Raw genomic sequence first — 23,873 nt, forward strand, 5'->3', positions numbered from 1 at the left:
TTGAGCACCATTGGCTACAGTATTTGTTCCTATAGAAACCAGAAGCCTAGGGCTTACTGCCTTATTTGCTCAACAATAGAGAAAAATAAAAGTATCCTCCAAATTTTGAAATTTGAAAAAATAAAAAAGAAAGAAACCCTATACTTTGGATCCACAAAGGAACTAAGAGAGAAAATGATATAACTTAAATCCTATTATTGAATTATCTGACTTCAGAATTTTAAGCTATATTTGTTTCTTATATTTCCATATCCTATGTAAATCAATTAAGATTTTATATTAAATAACATATACAAAACTATCTATATAATTTAGCCACAAAATGAGGTAAGCAGAAGTGGAAATTTTTTTTTAAAGACTTATGGTGATATCACTATTTAGTCAGTACATACTATTGGTTAGAGTCTTTAGTAGATATTTATTTTATTATAAGGCCATAAGTGCTTGTGAAAGGTGAAAGATATGGGAAATACAGAGCAGTGCAAAGAAGAATATAAAATGTTAACAATAGGGACTCCCTGGTGGTCGAGTGGCTAAGACTCTGTGCTCCCAGGGCAGTGGGCCTAGCCTTGATCCCTGGTCAGAGAACTAGATCCCACATGCCACAGCTAAGGACCCTGCATGCCGCAACTAAGACCTGGTGTAGCCAAATTAAAAACCAGTTTTTTTCTTAAAAAGAAGTTACCTATAGTACTATGACTCAGAAATAACCACAGTAAAAATTTAGATATATATAATTACTGAAGTCAAATAACCTAAATACATCTGCCAGCTTCCTTACTATCTTTACAGATGATATTTAAACTCTCTCAACATTCATGTCTTTACTGTAACATGGGGGTATTAATAGTATCTACTTAATAGGGTTTCCATATAGGGTATATACCGAAATACTTATTAAAATTTGACTTATTTTACTAGTCTTTTTCTTTCAAACTATATATCATATATATTTAACATGAATATATTTAACATTACAATTCATTATACATATTCAATGTGCATACTATTTAACAGCCTGCTTATTTACTAATAGGTCTTGACATTTCTACATATCAGTGTGTACACTTCCACAACATTATTTTTAATGATTGCACATTTATCCAACATAGGATGGAATAAGAGGAAGAGGGGGAAGAAGAACAAAAGACTGATTAAAAATCCAAAGGAAAGAAAACATAATTCAAAAACAAAACACACAGACCTTTAAAAACTGTTATGTGTTACAAGAAAGCAATAAGAAAATGAGTTTATTAAACCAGGAACTTAAAGACACAAGAAAAAAAGACTGGAATAGAGGAAAATGAGACTGTAATACTAAAAAATTAATTTAATATTAAGAATATTTAGAACTAATATGTAAAACTTAAATAAACTAATGATAATCATTATGAGCATAATTAAAAAGATAAACATAAAGAAGACAGCAATTCAACAAAATAAAATGTTCTGAATTCAAGAACCCAAAAGTGGAAGAGAAAAGACTTGAAAGATGTTATAATTTTTTTCCTGAAATGAAGGAGTAAGTTAGTTTGCATATGAAAAGGGCAACCATATCTCATTATGACATCAGAATCATGAACATCAAAATATAAACTAAGTTAAGTTTAATAGTTAAAAAACTATCAAAATGACTTTTCATTCTAAGACTGAATGTTAAACATAAGATGTAAAAATTAAAAAAAAACACATAACATTTGGTTAATAAATATTAATTTTTTAAAAAATATACAATTCTTCAATAACTAGCCATCAGATGTGTTCATTGTTCATGGGCTGCCACTTCTTAAAGGCTTTTTGTGGTAAACTGAGATAAATTAGTATATATTTTTAAAGGAGAGAAAAAAATACCAAATTTATACTGACATTACTGACTCAAAATTAAGGTTACAGGCTTTTAATTTGTTTTTATATTTATACCTCTTTTATGTTGAAAATGCTGGTTCCTAAAATCATGAATATAAATACTTATTTGTTTTCTCCTAAAATGTGCAAACAATAGTTCCAAAATAACAACCCCAATATAATAATAAGACTACCTAATGGAATCTTGAAATGGATTAAAGATGTAAATGTAAGACCTGAAACCATGAAACATCTCAGAAAACAAATATGAAAAATGTTCCTTGACATTGGTCTTGGCAATGATTTTTTTGATAAGATGCCAAAATACAGGCAACAACAGCTAAAAAAACAAATGGAACTACATCAAACTAAAAAGTTTGAAAAGATTATGGATGGAACAGAAGAACATATTTGCAAATCATATATCTGGCAAAGGGATTAATTATCAAAATACATAAAGAGCTCATCCAACTCAGACACCAAAAATCTTTAATAATCCAATTTCAGAATAGGCAGAGGACCTGAATAAACATTTTTCCAGGGAAGATATACAAATGATCACAAGTATATCAGGAGCCAGGGCCTCAATATATGAAATATTGGAGGAATGTTGTTGTTCAGTCACTAAGTCATGTCCAACTCTTTGAGACTCCATGAACTGCAGCACACTAGGCCTCTCTGTCCTTCACTATCTCCTGGAGTTTTCTCAAATTCATGCCCATTGAGTAGGTGATACCATTCAACTATCTCATCCTCTGTCACCCTCTTCTACTGCCCTCAATCTTTCCAAGCATCAGGATCTTTTCCAATAAGTTGGCTCTTCACATTAGGTGGCCAAAGTATTAGAGCTTCAGCATCAGTCCTTCCAATGAATATTCAGGATTGATTTCCTTTAGAATTGACTGGTTTGATCTCCTTGCAGTCCAAAGGACTCTCAAGAGTCTTCTCCAGCACCACAATTCAAAAGCATTAATTCTTCAGTGGTCAGCCTTCCTTATGGTCCAACTCTCACATCTGTACATGACTACTAGAAAAGCCATTGCTTTGACTATACAGACCTTTGTCATCAAAGTTATGTCTCTGCTTTTTTAATACACTGTTTAGGTTTGTCGTACATTCAATTGATAATATTCTAACCCTGGCTCCCCAAAACTCATTGTCCTTCCCACAAGTAAATGTATTCACTTCACCCCAACAGCTCAAAAGTCTTAAGTCATTATCATTTCAGCATCAAAATCTAAAGTCTTCCTCAAACAGAAACTTATGACTTACTCAGACATGAAGACTTACTCAGACTATCGACACTGCAGGGGCAGGAGAGGATGGGCTGAATTGACAGAGTAGCATTGAAATATATACATTACCATATGTAAAATAGATAACTAATGAGAAGTTGCTGTATAACATAGGAAACTCAATCTGGTGCTCTGTGATAACCTAGAGGGGTGGGTTGGGGTGGGAGGTGACAGGGAGATTCAGGACGGAGGGAACATATATATACCTATGGCTGATTCATGTTGATGTATGATAGAAACCAAGACAACAGTGTAAAGCAATTATCCTCCAATTAAGAAATAATTTTTTATAAAAAGAAAATCATAAGGAAGAGAAAACACATACACACAGAAGTCTAAAGTCTCATCTAAATGTCATCTAAATCATCTAAATATGATTGAGACTCAAGATATGATTACTCCTCAGGCAAAATTCTTCTTCAGCTGTCAATGTGTGAAACTAGACAAATTATGTGATTCTAAAACAAAATAGGGGGAGAGAAATGGTGGGGGCATTCCCAATTCCAGAAAGGAGGAATAATAGATAAGGAAAGGGTGACAGGTCCCTACTGAATACTGATGGTGTCCCCATGTCTCACTACCTCACCTGTCTCACTGCCTCTTATGGTCAGCCACAATATGACCACTTGGCAAACCCTCAAACTCTAGAACAAGCAAAGACTTTTGATTTAAGGTCTTCTTTTCCCTCCCATAACCAACCCTCCCCTATTAATGTTCCATTTTTGTTGACTTTCAAGGACACATAATATGGTAGCATGGTCTGTGGCTTAATAACCGTAAGACTGATCATCATCAGTCTTCTGAAATGTATATCCTAGAGTCCTTTGTCTAGTGTGTATCTATGAACATATAACCACAGAAGAAACTAACCCTCTGCCTTTAATAAACAATGGAAGAATCGGAAAGCAATTTCAAGGAGAGAATTATAGAATTCCTGATCTCTCATTTTCTCAGATGATAAAATTCTCATTTTGGAGAAGGAAATGGCAACCCACTCCAGTATTCTTGCCTGGAGAATCCCAGGGATGGGGGAGCCTGGTGAGCTGCCATCCATGGGGTCGCACAGAGTCAGGCACGACTGAAGCAACTTAGCATGCAAAATTCTCATTAGTACCTGTAAGAGCATACTGGGCCATCCATAAAACTGAAAACAAAAGACTCTATTCAATGTATCTAAGAATTATATTATGAATAAGTTTTTGAATCTAAGAATGAAACAGTATAATCTGATTAAAAATGGAAAATCCATGACAGACCTTCAAAATAAAACTTTTATAACTGTAAATAAAACTTGATGATGTTTAGAAGAAAGATTTATTATAGAAAAAAGTGGTATGAATTAGCAATCTTGTCTTTTAAAGAATTAACAGTTGAATTATGTTTTCTTTATTCTCTTAACCTCCCTTATGAATTTCTCAGGTTATAAATAAAATGTTCATGTCTCAAGGCAGTTACTAGATAATTAGCTACTTGAAGACAGGATTTCTATCTGATCCACCATTATACTCTACAGAGCCAAACCTCAGAGCTTGGCACCAAAAATAGCTGTTTAAGAGCCAGTGGTGATTCCTAGTATTAACATAGCCTCTCAGAAATTGAGATGTCTCACAAAGCTTGTAAGATACTGGTGTCTTATAAGACTTGGTACGCTGGTATCAGAATGAGTTTACACCAATTAAAATAATCACAAACAAGTACTGTAAGTTTTATCAGTTAAACACCCCCTGCAAGTATTAATAATGCACAGCAGCAAAAAATAAAATATGTTAACACTGAGAGACAAGGAATGGTTTGCATCACATGTAAACTGATGCAAAGCTTTTGGCTTGGAAAAGTCATTACCATATTCGTTTCAACTACAAGTAAGTGAAAAGGCATATTCTCCAAAGGCACAAGTAACAGCAAACAGATTCCTGCTGATGGGCTTCCTGCTCTCAACACATAGTTGTACAAAGACTAAAAACAGACTGAGACAGCAAATTGAGCGATTCAGGCAAAAGAATATATACGGTGCCAATTGGCTTTCAAAATCATGGAGTTTATTACACACTTTGAAATAAAACTTTTACATGCGAATTTGGCTTTTAAAAGATCATTTTTGTCCTTGGATTTGATCAGAACTGTTTTTGCAATGCTGTTATCAGTATGCTACTTTTTTTTTTCTCTACATGGATCAAATGTATGTGGCTATTGTTCCTGAAGAGGAACCAAAAGCCTTTTTGACAGGGCAATTTAACTCTAACTCTTGTTTGCTTTAATAATGTACTACAGGCACATTACCTTTGGGGACAGATGTCACTGTGGAGGACTGCAGGATTCATTTTGGAGAAAGGGTCTGGAAGTCTTGCCCAGAAATCTTTGCAATGGGAGGAATGGGACTGTAGCCAAAGGAGAGTGAACCAAGGACTGGAGCCGAAGGAGAATGAACCAGGCACTGTTCCATCATCCCTTTCAAAACCCTAGTTCTGCAAAGATTGAGTTTGCTCTCTCTGGGAGGAACCCAATACATCCCAGGGACAGAGTCCTCTACAGATGGAATGAAGAAGGAGGAAAGGAGAGTGGGGAGGGAAAAAAAAAGGAGTCCATCTCTATATTCAAATTTCCTTTTTCCTCTCCTAATAATTAAGGAGGTCTTTATTAGAACACTACCACGCCAACCAGATAAGCAGGCAAAAATTATTTAAATGCTTCAGTTGTTCTTGCTTGGATGTTGATATTAGCCAGAACCCATGTCTGAATCTCATAACTCTTCTTTAAGCCTAAAGAATATAATTTAGTATATGGAGAGGGCAACCAACTATACTTGAAGCTTGGAATCTAACATTGGTGGCCAGCAGAGCACATAAGGGATGGGGTCCAGGGTCATGACTACAGTAAATTTTGAAAGTAGAAAATTCCTAATGAAGTAGCTTAGTCGGATCTCAGACTCTCTCCAGTACTTAAAAAAAAAAAAAATCCACTAATTTCCTCTAAAGCATATGCTCTTAATTATAATCCAAAGAACTCAATGGTTTCATACATAAAAGTTTTGCTGTCAATCCCCCTCCCAGGCATATATCTGGAAAAGATGAAAGCTCTAATACAAAAATATATGTGCACCCCAATGTTCAAAGCAGCATTATTTACAACAGCCAAGACATGGAAGCAATCTAAGTGTAAATCAACAGATGAATGGATAAAGAAGATGTGGTATATATATGTGTATGTATATACATATATATACATATACACACACATATACATACAATGGAATATTATTCAGACATAAAAAAGAATGAAGTAATGTTGTTTGAAGCAACATGAATAGACCTAGAGATTATCATACTAACTAAAGTAAGTCAGACTAAGATAATATTATATATCACTTATATGTAGAATCTAATAATATTATAAATGAACTTATTTATAAAACAGAAACAGATCCACAGACATAGAAAAGAAGCATATGGTTACCAAAGGGGAAGGGGTAGGGGGATAAACTGGGAGTATAGGATTAACAGGTGCACACTCCCATATATAAATAAAGAAGGATTTACTGTATAACACAGGCAACTATATTCTATAACATAATGAATTATAATAGAAAAGGATCAAAAAGAATATATAATATTTACATACATATATATACAACCAAATCACTTTGCTGTACACCTTAAACAATATTAAAAAACAACTATATTTCAGTTAGAAGAGAATTGTTGTCTATGAAGAAATTGGACAGGAGGAAAATATTATTTCTGTTTCCAATAAGCCTCAAATGAAATGTAGCTTACTTAAATTATCAATGTAGATAACAATCAGAAAAACAAATTAGACATCGTAACTGTTTTCATATCAACATAGACTTATTACAGACATTTCAAAGTGTTATGTATGCTCATCCATGTTATAAAATTACAGTTATTGACCTAGGCTAGATATCATTATTTAATGTGTTAAAAAATAAACACATGTATTACCATATCATGAATTTATATTTATATTTTGATAACTAGATTTTCATAAGATTGTTTTTCTTTATGATTATGTGTGGTATGCTTTAAGCATCAAAAAATTATCTGAGAAAGCAACTATAAGCTTGACCAGATTGTCAAAGGAGTCCCTGGCACAAAAATGTTAAGAAGCTCTGCTGTAGAGTATCACTGCTTTTCCAGAGAATATGTCATGAACAGCAAGAATTTAGGTACCCTAAATCAGTATCTCACAAGTTGAAGAATTGTACAGGCTTTTTCACAGAGAGAAAGTTATGCCGGTATACATAAAAATTAAATATAAACCCTTTTATACCTATAGATCTAACATGCAATAAAGTCAATATATATAAATTAAATAGAAATGAAACTACAAAACTAGTAAGATTTAAGTTAATTACATTAATGAATTAATGTTAACGGTGCTCTGCTAAAGGAGAAGGCGATGCCACCCCACTCCAGTACTCTTGCCTGGAAAATCCCATGGATGGAGGAGCCTGGTGGGCTGCAGTCTATGGAATCGCAAAGAGTCAGACACAACTGAGTGACTTCACTTTCACTTTTCACTTTCATGCATTGGAGAAGAAAATGGCAACCCACTCCAGTGTTCTTGCCTGGAGAATCCCAGGGACGGGGGAGCCTGGTGGGCTGCCATCTATGGGGTCACACAGTCGGACACAACTGAAGCAACTTAGCAGCAGCAGCAGCAGCTCTGCTAAAACACTATGAATATGGTGCTAACTCCTAAAACACAAGTTCTCCTGTATTTAGGAAGCTTATGCTACCATGTATCCCCACTGAGTAAGTCAGTTTTCCTCTATTTTAACTGCCACAAAGACATCCTTTGTACAACATGCCAGTATATACTTTAGTTCCGCCGTTCAGAAGACTCTCAAACCTGCCTCTGTTCCTTTCTTAATGGCTGGACAAATGTCTAAGAAATAAAGTTTAGCAGAAACTTTATCATAAATAGAAGCTCAAATACAGGCACCAAAATTTCATATCAGTACTTGTTATAAGACACTTATCCAGGTTATCAAGAATAGATGTACATTAACTACTTTTTATCATTGAAATAGAAGGCTACATTTAAGAAATTCTTATAGACAATTCTTTGAACCCCCAGAAAACATGTGAGGTTCCTCAGGCCCCAGGTAGAGAAATACTGTCCAAGAAACAACAGAAGAATGATAAGCCATTGACCCATCCACATTTACATATAAGCACAGATTCCCCCTCCAAACTGCACAATAACCTACAGTCAGTAATCTACAGAGATGGGTACCTGACTCTAAGGACAGCAAAAATGACCTCCAAAGAATATAAAGACCAGGATTCCACTCTGGCAGGATTAGAAAATGTCAAGGGAAAAGGAGAAGGGACTTTATGTGATTTCAGATGTCTAATTAGACCCCCTCTCCCCTTATTACCCGTTTGGATAGCTTCCTGATACAGTCATCCAAGTATAATTTCAGATCTTGCTCTGATTCTCTTAGCTTCATATTCTTGCAGAACTCACTTTCAAGCTAATACTGTGTTAAAAACAGAAAACTAGGAAGAAAGAATAAGCTTAAGGTTTTTGATTGGTGTATAAACTTTCTACACTCAGCAAATTCAGAGTGCATGTTTAGGGCATTTTGGTACGGAGCTATCAGTGTTAATAAATCACCGTTGTTTCATTGTCATGATCCAAGTCATTTTATCTTCAGAAGAGAGACTATATAGTTCACTGAAGAGAAAAATATGTATATAAGGTGAATGTCACTGTTAGGAGAATGGTTAAAATAAATTATGGTGTAATGCCAGTACAGAATGTCATTCAATCATTGTAATAATGAATTAGAGCTAAATCACTGTCTTGGAGATACTCACATCAAATATTCTTTTTTAAAAAAGTTATTTTATTTGGCTGTGCTGGGTCTTTGTTGCTGCACTGGGGCTACCCTCTAGTTGTGGTGCACAGGCTTCTCGTTGTGGCAGCTTCTTTTACTGTGAAGAATGGGCTCTAGAGCATGGGCTCAGCAGTTGCGGTGCACAGGCTTAGCGCCACTGTGGCATGTGGAATCTTTCCAGACCAGGGATCAAACCTGTGTCCCCTGCATTGGCAGAGAGATTCTTAACCCCTGGACCACTAGGGAAGTCCTACATGAAGTATTCTTGACTGAGAAAAACATTATATATAAAACTGTATGTAATAAATGTGATCTCATTTTCTGAAAAACAAAAATGAGTTAGACTTAAAAAAAATTCACAACCTAAAAGTTGAAAGCTATGTTTTATTTGGCAGGAATTTTTAGGACTTCAAGCCCAGAAGGTAGCATCTCAAGTAACTCTAATAGAACTGCTCTGACGAGGTGAGGAGGTGAAGAAGCATGAGAGTGTTAGCTGCTCAGTCATGTCCGACTCAGCATTATATAGGAGTTTTCCAACAAAGAGCAGGTAGACTGAATGTCAAAAGATTATTGTTAATTAAAGAAAACCAGATGTCTAGTTAAGGAATTTAGTGCTTTTCTATGTATGAGAAAATGCAAGAGTCTGGGCTCACTGAAATCATTTCTTTCACATGCACCTCACCTATATGGGGCTGGTATCCTGTGTTTTCACATCCTGTGTTTCCTCAGGGCTCACTGTACGGAGTGGCTACAGTCTCATAGTTGCTAGGTGGCAGGTATTCGTTCTCTCCTGAGTTCCTTCAGGACTCACCAACTCACCATGGGTGGTGGCTGCAATCACTGATGACAGTGACATCCTTTGTTTACTGATATGGCAGGAAATATTCCATTTCTCAAGACAGAAACACTCCAGTGTATGTTATTCTGTATACACATTTGGGTATATATGTTTATATGACTGTATGAGCATAGAGAAAACCACAAAATCATATACACTAGAGCAACATGGGTTAACTGTGGGCAGAAATAGGGAAATATGATGCAAAAGGAAGAAGAAATGAAGTGATTCATTCAAAAAAGGGGGAGAAGAAAATCTTCCATTTTAAAATAATATATAATGTGATCATACTTATTCATCATAAAAAGAAGAAAAATCAACTGTCAATGTTGGAGGAAATGCAAAAGAAGCAATAGAGTAGATAAGGAAGATAAAAGCAGGGTTAGGAAACACTTCCAGAACAGCACAGTAAGATCTTGCAAAAATCTGTTTCTCCATAAAAGCAATAAAAACACTGGGGAAAATGTCAAAAATCATATTTTTCCGAACTTTGGAATTTAACTAAAGGTCTGCCTTAATTAGAGAAACATTTGTTTCAAGAAAAATGGTGGAATCACAGTGAGAACTAAGAACTTCATAGCATTTCAACTTGCCCTATTCACATCACGCTCTCCTCAGGTCCACAGAAGCCTTGAAAGCCAACAGCTTCTCAACCCTGGTAACTATGAACACCAGCAAACTAGAAGGAAATGGAGGGGGAAGAATGAGTGTGAAGCTCCTCAAAAAGCAGTCTCCAGAGAACTGTCACCATTCCACTTGTCTAGAAGTTCCCTGAAAAGGATTCATGCTCAGCACTTGTCTTTACTTGATTTAACTCAGAGCTTTCTCTTCACAAACATTTCTATCCCCAGGGTACTTGTTGAAAACAATCTATGGTAATTGTTTAACATCATAGTTACCTTCGGCAAGGATGCCTGTTGGAAATAAGAGATTGACCAAAATACTTCAAAGGAAAAACTAGGGAATGAGATGTTTGAAGGGGCCTTTGAAAAGCTCTGACGTATTCCCTGGGAAACTAGAAGGCCAGGGCTGTGCCCATATCCAGGAAAAATACGAGAAACCAGTCACAAAAGCCACATATTTATTTCATGATGCCCTTTAAAAGAAATATTCAGAACAGGCATATCTATAGAGACAAAAAGTAGATTAATTTTGGATACAGGCTGAGGGAGAGGAGAAATGGGCAATAATGGATACAGCATCTCTTTTTGCAGTGATGAAAATATTCTAAAAGTAGGTGGTGGTTGCACAAATCTGTCAATACATTTTTAAAATGTGCAATTATTAGGAATTCCCTGGCAGTCCAGTGATTAGGACTCAGTACTCTCACTGCCATGGTCCGGATTCAGTCCCTCATTGGAGAACCAAGATCCCACAAGCCAACTGACATGGGGAAAAAAAAAAAACTGATTTATACATATTAGAGGTCAAATTTTATGGTATGTGGATTATATCTCAAAAAAGCTTTTTTTCTAAGTGAATGAGAAGTATGATGATTTTTCACCTGATACAGAAGATTTAGGAGCAGGTAAGAGTGGGCTTCCCTGGTGGTGCTAGTGGTAAAGAACCCGCCTGCCAATGTGGGAGACATAAGAGATACAGGTTTGATCTCTGGGTTGGGAAGATCCCCTAGAGGAGGAAACAGCACCCCACTCCAGTATCTTTGCTTGGAGAATCCCATGGACAGAGGTGCCTAGCGGGCTACAGTCTATGGGATTACAAAGAGTCAGACACATCTGAAGTGACTTAGCGCACACACAACAAAAAGTACACTAAGAGAACAAAATACGCTTTCAGCACATTAGCCCACTCTTGTCTCTAATTCCTGATTAGAGCTTATAGGTTATTTTATTTTGTGCCATATTACTTTTAACCCAAATGCTGGGTTAAACCCAAATGCTTTTGGTTGGTAAAAGAGTTTTCCCTTTCCTTAAAACTCAATATATCCTGCTTAAATATTTATAAGGATATTAATATTTATATTAAATTATTTAAATCTTATATATATAAGAAGAAAAGATGAAAATAAAAATCCACATACAGAACACAATCTAGAAAAATCCCTTGCTGAAATATAGCATGAAAGATAACTGTGGGCCTTTTACCTTTCTATATTACAACTGATTTTCAAAATGCAACTGATGAAACTCCAAATGTAACAGATGTCACACAAAGCCTATTTCACATTTACAAAGCCCAACTCTGCCACAGTGTAACATAGGAGGTATTCTGGTTAAATTTTACAAACTGCAGTATTCTATGCTTTGGTATAATACTAAGGACCCCCAGAAGAAAATGTCTTTAGGAAAGGCTATTTCCTGGTACTTTTTCAGTTCTCCCCTTGTTTTTCTACCCAGGATACTGGATAGGACAGAATGTCTTGCCACTGTATTTTTGGACTGAAGTGGACTCAAATAGCTTTTACATATGCCAGAAATTTAAAAGGACTTTTAATTAGAGGATAATTTTTTAAAGGAATAAAAGGAAATTCTCTGCTATGTGTTAATAGAGATACACAGCAGTAAATGATACTTTACGTAAAATTGACAAAACAGATACCAAATACAGAGGGTGAATAGGCATTACCAATAAAAGTAATCAGGTATTAAATTTTTGAAGTGACTGTAGTTTATTCATTCAAAAAATAGTTTATTGAGCACAGGCAATAAAGCAGTAAGCAAAGCAGATTACTTTCTCTACTCTCCTAGAGCTTAAAGTTTGCTCAGAAATGCTCCTGCTATTGCAAAGAAAGCAGTGAAATTAAATAAGGAAGCATGATATTCTTGAAAGAACACTGGTCCAGGAGCCCCAAGATCTGAATCCCAATTCCATGGTTACTGACTTGTAAACAAGTGACACTGGATACATCAACTTGATTTCCCTAAGCCTCAATTTCATACCTTGAAAAATGGTGTACATATCTGTCCTGTATACCTTATTAATTAATTATAAGGGCCATAGAGAGATAAACAAGGTCCTATTGTATAGCACAGGGAACTACGTTCAATACCCTTATGGTAAACCATAATAGAAAAGAATATGGAAAAGTGTGTATATATATGTATAACTGAATTACTTTGCTGTACAGCAGAAATTAACACATTGTAAATCAATTATACTTCAATAAAATTTTTTTAAAAAATAACCACAGAGAAAATATTCAAACATGCCCCCAAAACTGTCCAAAGCTCAATACTCACAGGCTAGCAATATTATTGAAATGCATGATAAACTATCAAATCCCTTACAGTAAATAATTTTAGTTAATATAGACAGTCTATGAGAGTCTTTATGATCAGACAGTAAAGCTCAAGGCTAACAATCAAATACATTTAAGAACACAGAATGACACATATTCAAAGGTGTTGACCTTTCTCGAATTAAGCATTTTAATTTCACCTGGATTTCCTTTACATGTCAAATTATGTTCATATTCTCAAGCAATGTTCCAGCCATAGGACGAGAAAATGAGTCAAACAGACTCCCATCAGATTTCCAAACTGAGCAACACGGATGAGACTACATATTTCTTTACTCTTCAGGGTATGTGTTTGTCACTTCTATTTGAATGTTAACAATGATGGAACTTTCAAAATACCAATTACTATAATTGCAACCACATTAACTGGGCTGAATTTTTGCTTAAATTACTTCTGTCCTTCTGTTGAAAAACACAGTACTAAGAACAATGAGGTGTTTAAGACATGACCAAAATATTAAAAACTTTCAAAATTAAACTCATGAGAAAAATACAATTTACCTGGCATAATTTGGGTTTTCAGTATTACTGTCAGGTAATGAATATGAATCTGTAGGAATCACTGGTGAACACAAAGCATAGGAAACAGTTAACTTCTATTGGTGCTCTGTAGAATACAAATATTCTGACTCTTTGGGGTTAGAGAAACAGAATAATCCTGCTTTTCTTCAGATGCTGGCAAATTTATACTGTGATAGCTTAACAGTCAGTTTAATCCTTCCCTTCCTGGCTCAGAATGAAAATACTCTTTCCTAGACCCAAGATATGATTCTCCCCTGGAGGTTTTGATGAAAGAGGTAGTAACAAACAGGAAAGTGATCAGGGATGAATGGGTTTTGTCAATCACACAACGCTGTTTTAGGAGGCAGAAAGTAAGAATCAAGACCATTGCAGAGAAACCTTTTACCAGTGACTGAGCTCTGATTATGATGTATGAGTACTGACTGGGTCATTTCCATACTAATCCACTCCCACTAGCATTCTAGAAGTTTAGGAACTTTCCTGAAAGAACTAGAGAGGGACAGAGTTACATTCCAGAGCATATCATCTGCCACCATCTCAGACCCAACTCCACACTTTCTGTCTTCCCTCTCTCCCTCCCAGCTCTTTCTCTGGAATAACTGGCAAATACCTCCATCTGTCCTCAAACAGAAGTTTCGCACATGCCATTTTCCTCAAGGTATGATTATTCGTCAGTCAATAAGTAAAATAAATCTCACAGCTGAGAAAACAGGGAAACAAGAAAGAACATATAGACAACCTGGAAAACAGATGAGGGGATAACCCTCAAATTCCTCGGCATTCAATTACAGAACCGTGCGCCTGGTATTCTCACTATAAGCATCTCTGTCGCAGACATTTTCACCGTGTAACTGACTGACTGTATGGCAATTTTGCAATGAAAGATAAACTAATGGTTGACAATTTGGGGCCTGACAGTTTGCTTTCAACGAAGTGAAATGTGTTAGCATTTCTTTCAGCTAGAGATGATATTGATAGCTTTACTGAGCTGAGAGAAGACAATGATTTGCTTCAAGATGGTTTCTTATTTTGAAACACACTACACTGGAGGAGGAGGAGGCTGAGGACCTCAGTGGCGCAGAGTTGAACCCACATTTTCCATAGAACTTCAGAAAGTCTATCAACAAACATGTGACAATATGCCAAGAACATACAACACTGTAGAAGACTGTCACAATGCAATACAGAACTCAGTTACAAATACACATCCTAGGATTTGGAGACTGATGCCTCTCTTAATGAAGGGACAAATTTTAGCAAAGAGGAAAAGCCCAAGGCCAAGTGAAGAGAAATGATCATGCAAAAAAAAAAAAGTGTATAAAAATACTATAAACAGAAGACTTTGAAGACCAGGTACAATTCACAAAATCAGTTATTTGTGCTGCATCACCATGAATCTACACATATTTCAAACGTATTCAAAAATTTTTTATTTAGCCATGAAGTTTTTAAAATTTTGTTAATTTGTTTCATTAAATCTTTTTAAATGTCCTTTATTTTTCATTATCTTTTATGACAAAATTAACTTACAATCAATTAATTAGGAGGCAGAAATGTTTGTAGCAAAGACGTCTAAGCCAAAGATGCTGACAGTGAAAATACCTAGAACCATAGAATTGGGCTACCTGCCACAAGGTACCAAAAACAAAATAAGTAACTTAATTTACTTATTAATTTAACCATCTCAACATAAGTAACCTAAAACTTTAAAGCAGAGGCACAAGCATTCAGAGGTGACAAAATCAACACCATTATACTAATTCAAGCAGCGTAGATTTTTATGCTTCAGAAACATTGAATGGCACTGGTACATTTTTATTTCTTGCTTCTGTCCCCTATCTGGATGGCTGAACTGATGGTATTTCATGTTTAGAAAGAGGACACTCAGCTATGCTTGCCAAATAAGGGAGCAGAGGTTTTCCTGTGTGACCAGTAAGGGATTGTGAATTAACAGCATCAGTCACCATGCTTCAAAAATCTACCTTTGGATTCCACAGACGTTAAAGGGCCCAGGCATTCAACACCTTCAGACTTACTTGTGTTCCTGTGATTCTGGTCTGCTGAGAGAGAAGCATCCATAGTCCAGGCCGGAACGTGTTGGGTGGCATGGGGAGCAGATGTCACAGTGCTCTCGTTGTTATGAATTGTATTAAGAATAACATCAGACACGTGGACTTTACTATCAGTGACCAAAGGTTCACTCCCATTTGATTTAAAATAGGCCTTTTTTAATGTTCCTGAAAGATCAAAAAAAGATATTTTAAGATATTATTCAGTTCAGTTGCTCAGTCGTGTCCGACTCTGTGACCCCATGAATCGCAGCACGCCAGGTCTCCCTGTCCATCACCAACTCCCGGAGTTCACTCAGATTCACGTCCATCGAGTCCGTGATGCCATCCAGCCATCTCATCCTCTGTCGTCCCCTTCTCCTCCTGCCCCCAATCCCTCCCAGCATCAGAGTCTTTTCCAATGAGTCAACTCTTCGCATGAGGTGGCCAAAGTACTGGAGTTTCAGCTTTAGCATCATTCCTTTCAAAGAAATCCCAGGACTGATCTCCTTCAGAATGGACTGGTTGGATCTCCTTGCAGTCCAAGGAACTCGCAAGAGTCTTCTCCAACACCACAGTTCAAAAGCATCAATTCTTTGGCACTCAGCTTTCTTCACAGTCCAACTCTCACATCCATACATGACCACTGGAAAAACCATAGCCTTGACTAGACGGACCTTAGTCGGCATTATTAGAAGTATTTATTTTAAAAAAATATTAGGAAAACTCTAGAGCTGCCCTCTTGGGCAAGCAAAGAGAAAATGATGGCCAGCAAATCCACCCACATCATTGGGACAAGCATAATCTCTTCTACCATAAATCACATAACCCTGTGAGGAGACTATCGCTTCTCAAGAGCTAAAGGTTTAGAAACTAGAGTCTCCACCCAGGTTTCCTAGTGCCCACCTCACCTGGGACTCGCCACAAATAAAACATGGGGAACTTAATGTTTCCTTCCTGCTATCATGGTGTTTCAATTTCACACATCATTTTATGCTACTCTGTACCCAGCACCGGAGAAGGCAATGGCAACCCACTCCAGTACTCTTGCCTGAAAAATCCCATGGACGGAGGAGCCTGGTGGGCTGCAGTCCATGGGGTCGCTAAGAGTCGGACACGACTGAGTGACTTCACTTTCACTTTTCACTTTCATGCATTGGAGAAGGAAATGGCAACCCACTCCAGTGTTCTTGCCTGGAGAATCCCAGGGACTGGGGAGCCTCGTGGGCTGCCGTCTGTGGGGTCGCACAGAGTTGGACACGACTGAAGTGACTTAGCAGCTTAGCAGTACCCAGCACACAGCTCTCATCTCTACCTGCCACAGAGGACAAGAGCACCAGCATACCTCCAGCCTTCTATTTCTCCACATTTGACACTAGCTTTCAACGAACTACACACGGTAGATACTAAAAATAAGAGGACTCAACATTTGCCAAGACTTATTGAAATCCAAAAAATAACTGCAATTCCAACAAAACTAAAAGAAACTAAGTCGTCTTTGTCTTTGACCAGAAGCTACAAAACATGATTATAAGAAACAGGCATTAAAGTAAGATTATCAACTGGTCACTTTCTCAAGGTATTTATTCATGAAAAAAACAAAGAGCCCAACCAAAGATTGCTGGGAATCCTCTAGCATTGGTTTTAGGCAGAGAATCTGAAAACTTTGAAAGAGATCATGTATTTTTAACGTAGTCAAAATAGACAACAGAGTGTTTCCAGAATACAGCACTCTGATTGAGTATACCACTAAAATAAATGAATGTGATATTGATCCATTATACTAATACCCAAGGGAGTTTTTTTTTTTTTTCAAAAGCATTTACAGTGAATGCTCTAACTGGCTCTCACTTTTCTAAACAGCTCATGGACCATTAAAAATAAAAGAAATATAAATAAAATGTTTAATATCAGTCTATGGAAAAAATTTCTCTACATGTGCTTGACACTTGGAAAACATTAACTTAAATCAAAATAGAAAAGCAGCTGTTTTCTAGCTAACTAAGGTCAACAGTTTCATCTGCCAAAGGATTCTAAATAAAACAGTAGAGTGTAAAAGCTAAATCATGACCATGTGGTGCAGGTAACACACTCCCCAAACTGTGATTACGAGTAAATATTAAATGCAGTAGGTGAAAGAAAAGACTTCATTTAATTGATTTTGATTTTCAAAGTGATTTAGAATTTATTGTAAATCAAAATGTATACAATAGACTTGATCACTATAAAATTATTACATTCACGCAAAAAAAAGTTACTAATTAATTAGATACAATTTTATTTCTAATTTACTAATTTGCTCTCTTCTTTACTAATTTTGGCATAAAGAGATGTTCTTGCACATAACTTTTCATTTCCACTAATGTGGCTGTAATGAATATATAATGTCCATAAAGTCAATTTATTTATTGCACTAACCCTATGATCAGTATCCATCTTTGTTAACACAGTTTGAACACATGCCAGTTCCTCAGTCATATCCTTGTGTGATGCAATTAAATCGGGTTCCTTATCATGCGAAATACTTCAACAGTTGTTCTTACCATTTTGTTTGTAATGACTGGCTTTATTAATCATCTTTAAGTTTTTCACCTAGCAACAGTATTGAAAGTGTTAATAACATGTTTACTGTAAAATATTCTGTAAACGTTGACTTGGAGAAGGCAATGGCACCCCACTCCAGTCCTCTTGCCTGGAAAATCCCATGGACGGAGGAGCCTGGTAGGCGGCAGTCCATGGGGTCGTTAGGAGTCGGACACGACTGAGCAACTTCCCTTTCACTTTTCACTTTCACGCATTGGAGAAGAAAATGGCAACCCACTCCAGTGTTCTTGCCTGGAGAATCCCAGGGATGGGGGAGCCTGGTGGGCTACCATCTCTGGGGTCGCACAGAGTTGGACACAACTGACGCAACTTAGCAGCAGCAGCAGCAAACACTGACTTTTTCAGGAAACACTGACTTGAATAACAACTTTCTAAAAAAAAAAAAAAAAAAGGCAGATTCCTGGCTCTTAAACTCTCTACATCAAAGCAAGTTGACAGAAAAAAAAAAACACACACGATATGTGATAGTAGCTGCAGCTAATGTCCTTAAACTATATTTTTGAGAGAAAGACAACAGACAGAGACAACAAACTTAAAGGGCCTGTCTTTAAAAGCCTGAAGTCACTAGACAATATTTTCAAGCATCTCTGGAAACTGACTAACTCTCAACTCACAGTTGGCCCTCTATTATGCATTTTTTTTCAAAGCACAGAAAACAGAATTCAATAAGACTAAACACTCTCAAGCTACACCATGATGAGCTATAAAAATGCAATGAGTTATTAGTCCGGAGTAGAGTGTTCATTCAAGTGTTGCCACATCCTTCTCCACATTCTTATGTTTATAGTGCTGTGGTTAAAAGTATAGGTTCTAAAGCCTGACCACCTGAGTTTAAATCCCATCACTAGTACTCACCAGCCCTAAAACTCTGGGCAAAGTCTCAACTGACGCAAAATAAGGAAAGTAACAGCATCTCCCCTCAGTGAGCTGTATTAGTCAATACACACATAAACAGTTGGAACAGTTCCTGGCACACAGTAAGTTCTCAGTGACTGTTAGTCATTACTGCACAGTAATAGTAATAAAAGTAAAATAGTCTTTTTTAGGGCTATAAGTGAAAGTTGCTCAGTCGAGTCCAACTTTTTGCGACCCCATGGACTATATAGTCCATGCAATTCTCTAGACCAGGATACTGGAGTGAGTAAGCCTTCCCTTCAGGGGATCTTCCCAACCTAGGGATCAAACCCAGGTCTCCTACATTGCAGGTGGATTCTTTACCAACTGAGCCACAAGGGAAGCCCAAGCATACTGGAGTGGCTAGCCTATCCCTTCTCCAGCAGATCTTCCCAACCCAGGAATCAAATCAGAGACTTCTGCATTGCAGGCAGATTCCTTACCAACTGACAAATTAGGGAAGCCCCCTTAGGGCTATAAGGTACTTATAAATAAATGCCAATTTCCTTTTACTTTAAATGTATCCCAGTATAATAAAATGGCTAAGGAAATTTTCAAAAGTGAATCACTTAACCCTATTTTAGAATAAAATAACTGTGGCCCTTTCATGATAAGTTATTAATAGAAGGCCACACTGTATCAGGGTTGTATGTTTCAAAAGTGTTTCAGCTAGAACACAGTTCTATTTAACAATGTTTAGGAGCATTTAGGGAGAAGGCAATGGCACCCCACTCCAGTACACTTGCCTGGAAAATCCCATGGACAGAGGAGCCTGGTAGGCTGCAGTCCATGGGGTCGCTAAGAGTCAGACACGACTGAGTGACTTCACTTTCACTTTTCACTTTCATGCATTGGAGAAGAAAATGGCAACCCACTCCATTGTTCTTGCCTGGAAAATCCCAGGGACAGGGGAGCCTGGTGGGCTGTTGTTTATGGGGTCACACAGAGTCAGACACGACTGAAGTGACTTAGCAATAGCAGCAGGAGCATTCAGATGCTCAGTCATGTCCGAATCTTTGCAACCCCATGGACTATAGCCTGCCATACTCCTCTGTCCATGGGATTCTCCAGGCAAGAATAGGGGAGTGGATTGCCATTTCCTCCTCCAGGGGATCTTTAGGACTCAGGGATCAAACCTGCATCTCCTGCACTGGCAGTGGATTCTTTACCACTAAGCCACCTGAGAAGCACAATGTTTAAGAAATGGTCTGCAATTCCAATAGTAAAAACCAAGCGTTACTGATCACTTATCAAAACATCTAGTAGACTGAGCACTGTAGCAGCCAAACTGATGCTCCCCCAGAGATGTCCACATCCCAAGTCCCAGAACCTGGGCATAGGTTACTTCACACTCCTTACATGGCAAAAGGGGTTGCAAATGTAAGTTATAGAGTCTGAGATGGAGAAATTATCCTAGACTATCTAGGTGAAGGTATTCACTGGGTCCTTATAAACAGAAGAAAGTAAGAAATTGTATGTCAGAGCTATAACAATGTGAGAAAGACTCAATGAGCCATTGCTCATTTTGAAAATGGCAAGGGGGCCACAAACCAAGGAATGTAGGAAGACTCTAGAAGCTGGAAAAGGCAGAAAACAGACTGGTTCCCAGAGTCACCTACCAACACCTTAATTTTAACCGCAATGAGGCCTATTTTGTACTTCTGACCTCTATAACTCTAAGCTACTACATTTGTGTTATTTTAAGCTTCATTACAGCATTAATATTACAGCAGCAATACAAAGCTAATACAGGCACTAGACTAAGTATCTTTACTAGTTAGACTTCCAACAATCCTATGATTATGCTATAATTAACCCTTCTTGATGAAGTTTCAGAGAGAAGGAAACTGAAGCTTACATTAACTTAGCCCAAGAATTGAGTTGGGATAAGATATATACCCATACTCAGATAGTCACATATGCTTTTCACTTTGGACAAGGTATACAAGTTTAAAAACTCAACCATCATGGGCATGTAAGAAATTTATCTTCCTATGAGTTTGAAATAAACTCCTTATCTTTATATCTCTTATTGTTCAGTCGCCCAGTCATGTCCAACTCTTTGTGACCCCATGGACTGCAGCATGCCAGGCTTCCCTGTCTATCATCTCCCAGAGTTTTCTCAAACTCATCTCCATTGTGTTGGTGATGCCATCCAACTGTCTCATCCTCTGTTGTCCCTTTCTCCTCCTGCCTTCAATCTTTCCCAGCATCAGGGTCTTTTCCAAAGAGTCAGCTCTTCACATCAAGTGGCCAAAGTATTAGAGCTTCAGCTTTAACATTTCTAGCCATGTGGTAATACATTTATCTCTCTAGTCATGTGGTAATACATTATGGCTCAGGGGTAAAGAATCTGCCTGCCAGTGCAGGAGATGCAGGCTTGATCCCTGGATTGGGAAGATCCCCTGGAGGAGGAGACAACCCACTCCAGTATTCTTGCCTGCGAAATCCTATAGACAGAGGAGCCTGGTGGGCTACAGTCCATGGGGTCTCTAGGAGTCAGACAGGACTTAAGGACTGAGCACAAGCATGCATTTTCTATGTTCCAGGAGCTATGTATTTACTCTCTACTGAGAGGAAATTATAAACTTTAGTTAGAGGTTTTCATCAAGATGTTTACAGATTAGCTGAGGGAGACAGGTATGTATGTAAAAATACAGACCATGATACAAATGCTTTGAGAATGATATGCGTATGACAATCTGTTGACAAAAATTAGAGAAGAAGCTGAGATTCCATTAGAGAAAATTAGGAAAGATTTCTTAGGGGATAATGATCCTCCATGTGACTCTTAAAAGATAACTAGGGATTTTCTAGGTTTGAGCCAAGGATTTATGGGAAACAATTACCTACATTAAGGAAGGGAGAACTTTTTAGGTACACCAAGGGGAAAAATATGTAAAAGCTGAGTAGCAAGTAACTAGACATGGCTAGCACAGAGGGAGCTGATAAGAGCAAAGGAAGTGGAGCCAGACTGTGAAGGGTATTCCTGTTAAAGCTTTGGAGTTGATCTTGTCATGATAGAGAACTTCTGAAGGGTCTTAAATGGGGTAGAATGTTAAAATGACCACTCAGACAACAGTGATGCTTGAAAGGGGCTAAGTCTAGCAGACAGTTAGAAGGCTACTGCAATAGCCCAAGGGAAAAAAGATGGACTGAGTCAAGGCAAAAGCAGTGAGGGCAAGGGGAACATTTGAGAGAGAACTTTCAGAGGCAAAATTATAAGAACTTAACAAAAAGTGTCACAGGTCCCTTAAAGGCTTCTAGTTTGAGCTAAGGGTAAATGAAGATATTTACCAAGATGGGATGATTGTCATTTGAGTTATTCATCAGATATTTTCAACTCTCTCCCATTCTATAGGACCATGCTGGGGTTACATTCTCTTGCCTCATTCTCTGTCTCTTGACATCTTTGATGCTGATCAAAGTGTACAGACTTCCAGTTATAAGATGAATATATTCTGGAGGTTTAATGTACTGCATTGTGATTATAATAATGATGCCACATTACATACTTTAAAAAAAAAAAAAAAACCTCTAGGGCTCTTTTTCTTTCTCTCTGACACAATAACCTCAAGGTTCAAGATGATGACTAGTCCATCAATGTAGTCCCTGAGTGACCTGAATGAGCACAGCCCCCCTGCCATCTTGTAAAGCACGTGCTGCAAATGAGAAACTGACTTTCAGTGTTGATAAACCACTAATATATTATGATTATTTTTGTTACACAGCATATAATAGAAAATAGAGAATGAAAAATAGACATTGTGTAAGTTTACTTTTGTTACTGTAATTATTATTAATACATTGAGTGTAAAATGTGATGAAATACACAAGGGGAAAGAAATCTAAATCCAAAGCAATCTAAACATTTCCTCCAGAAGGTCTTACCAGACTTCCCCACAAATGTGCATCTTCTTTGTGTTCCCTGATCACACTCTGCTTATATCACTAACACACTCAAGTGAAATTGGCTGTTTCTTGTCTGCCTCTTCGAAGTTAAGAAGGTATAGTATGCATGACTGCATTTCAAGCACACAGTAGAATGCTTGGCACCAGTGTAGGCCTCAATAAACACTTGTTGAATGCATGAATGATGAAAGAAGTCATGGGAGAGCATGATACTGTCTAGAGAAGTATGGGTGCAAAGTGAGAAGAGAGCTAAGGTAGACACTCCAAATTTACTGGCTAGGTACAGAAAGGTGGTGCTAGTGGTAAAGAACCCTCCTGCCAATGCAGGAGACATAAGAGATGAGGGTTTGATCCCTAGGTTGGGAAGAACGCAGTATTCTTGCCTGGAGCATCCTACTGACAGAGGAGCCTGGTGGGCTACAAGTCGCAAAGATTTGGACATGACTGAAGCGACTTAGCACATAGAGAAGGACGAACTTAAGGACACAGAGAAACAGCAGACAGAAATAGAAAGAAAATTAGAAATGATAATATCCAGGCAAAGCAGAAGAGCATTTCAAGAAGAAAGGAGTAGTCAAAACTGAGCATGCTCACTGTGAGCAGATGTAAACACAGAGCGAAAGCAGAGGCTCTCCAAAGTCTTGTTCAAACACACACAGGTTCCAAATGCTGCTTTTCAATGAAAGGACATTAGGGCCCTGGGGCAGAACAGATATAGTAGTACGAAGAGAAGAGAAAGAAGAGATCAGATTACAGTGGATTAAGGACTGGATGAAGCACAGAAACGACCTGG

The 23,873-nt window shown here is 37.4% G+C and overlaps 1 protein-coding gene across 2 annotated transcripts in view; it reads right to left on the bottom strand.

Annotated features, from left to right (window-relative positions):
• The window catches only part of CORIN (corin, serine peptidase), a 293,429-nt gene that overhangs the window by 208,156 nt on the left and 61,400 nt on the right, over nt 1–23,873 (bottom strand). For both annotated transcript variants that reach the window (XM_040238148.1, XM_040238147.1), the window contains exon 3: nt 15,659–15,859. In XM_040238148.1, the coding sequence (XP_040094082.1) occupies nt 15,659–15,859 (201 nt within the window). The remainder of the gene's footprint in view (nt 1–15,658; nt 15,860–23,873) is intronic.

This window comes from Oryx dammah, unplaced genomic scaffold (assembly GCF_014754425.2).
Source record: "Oryx dammah isolate SB20612 unplaced genomic scaffold, SCBI_Odam_1.1 HiC_scaffold_3, whole genome shotgun sequence".
Lineage (NCBI taxonomy): Eukaryota > Metazoa > Chordata > Mammalia > Artiodactyla > Bovidae > Oryx > Oryx dammah.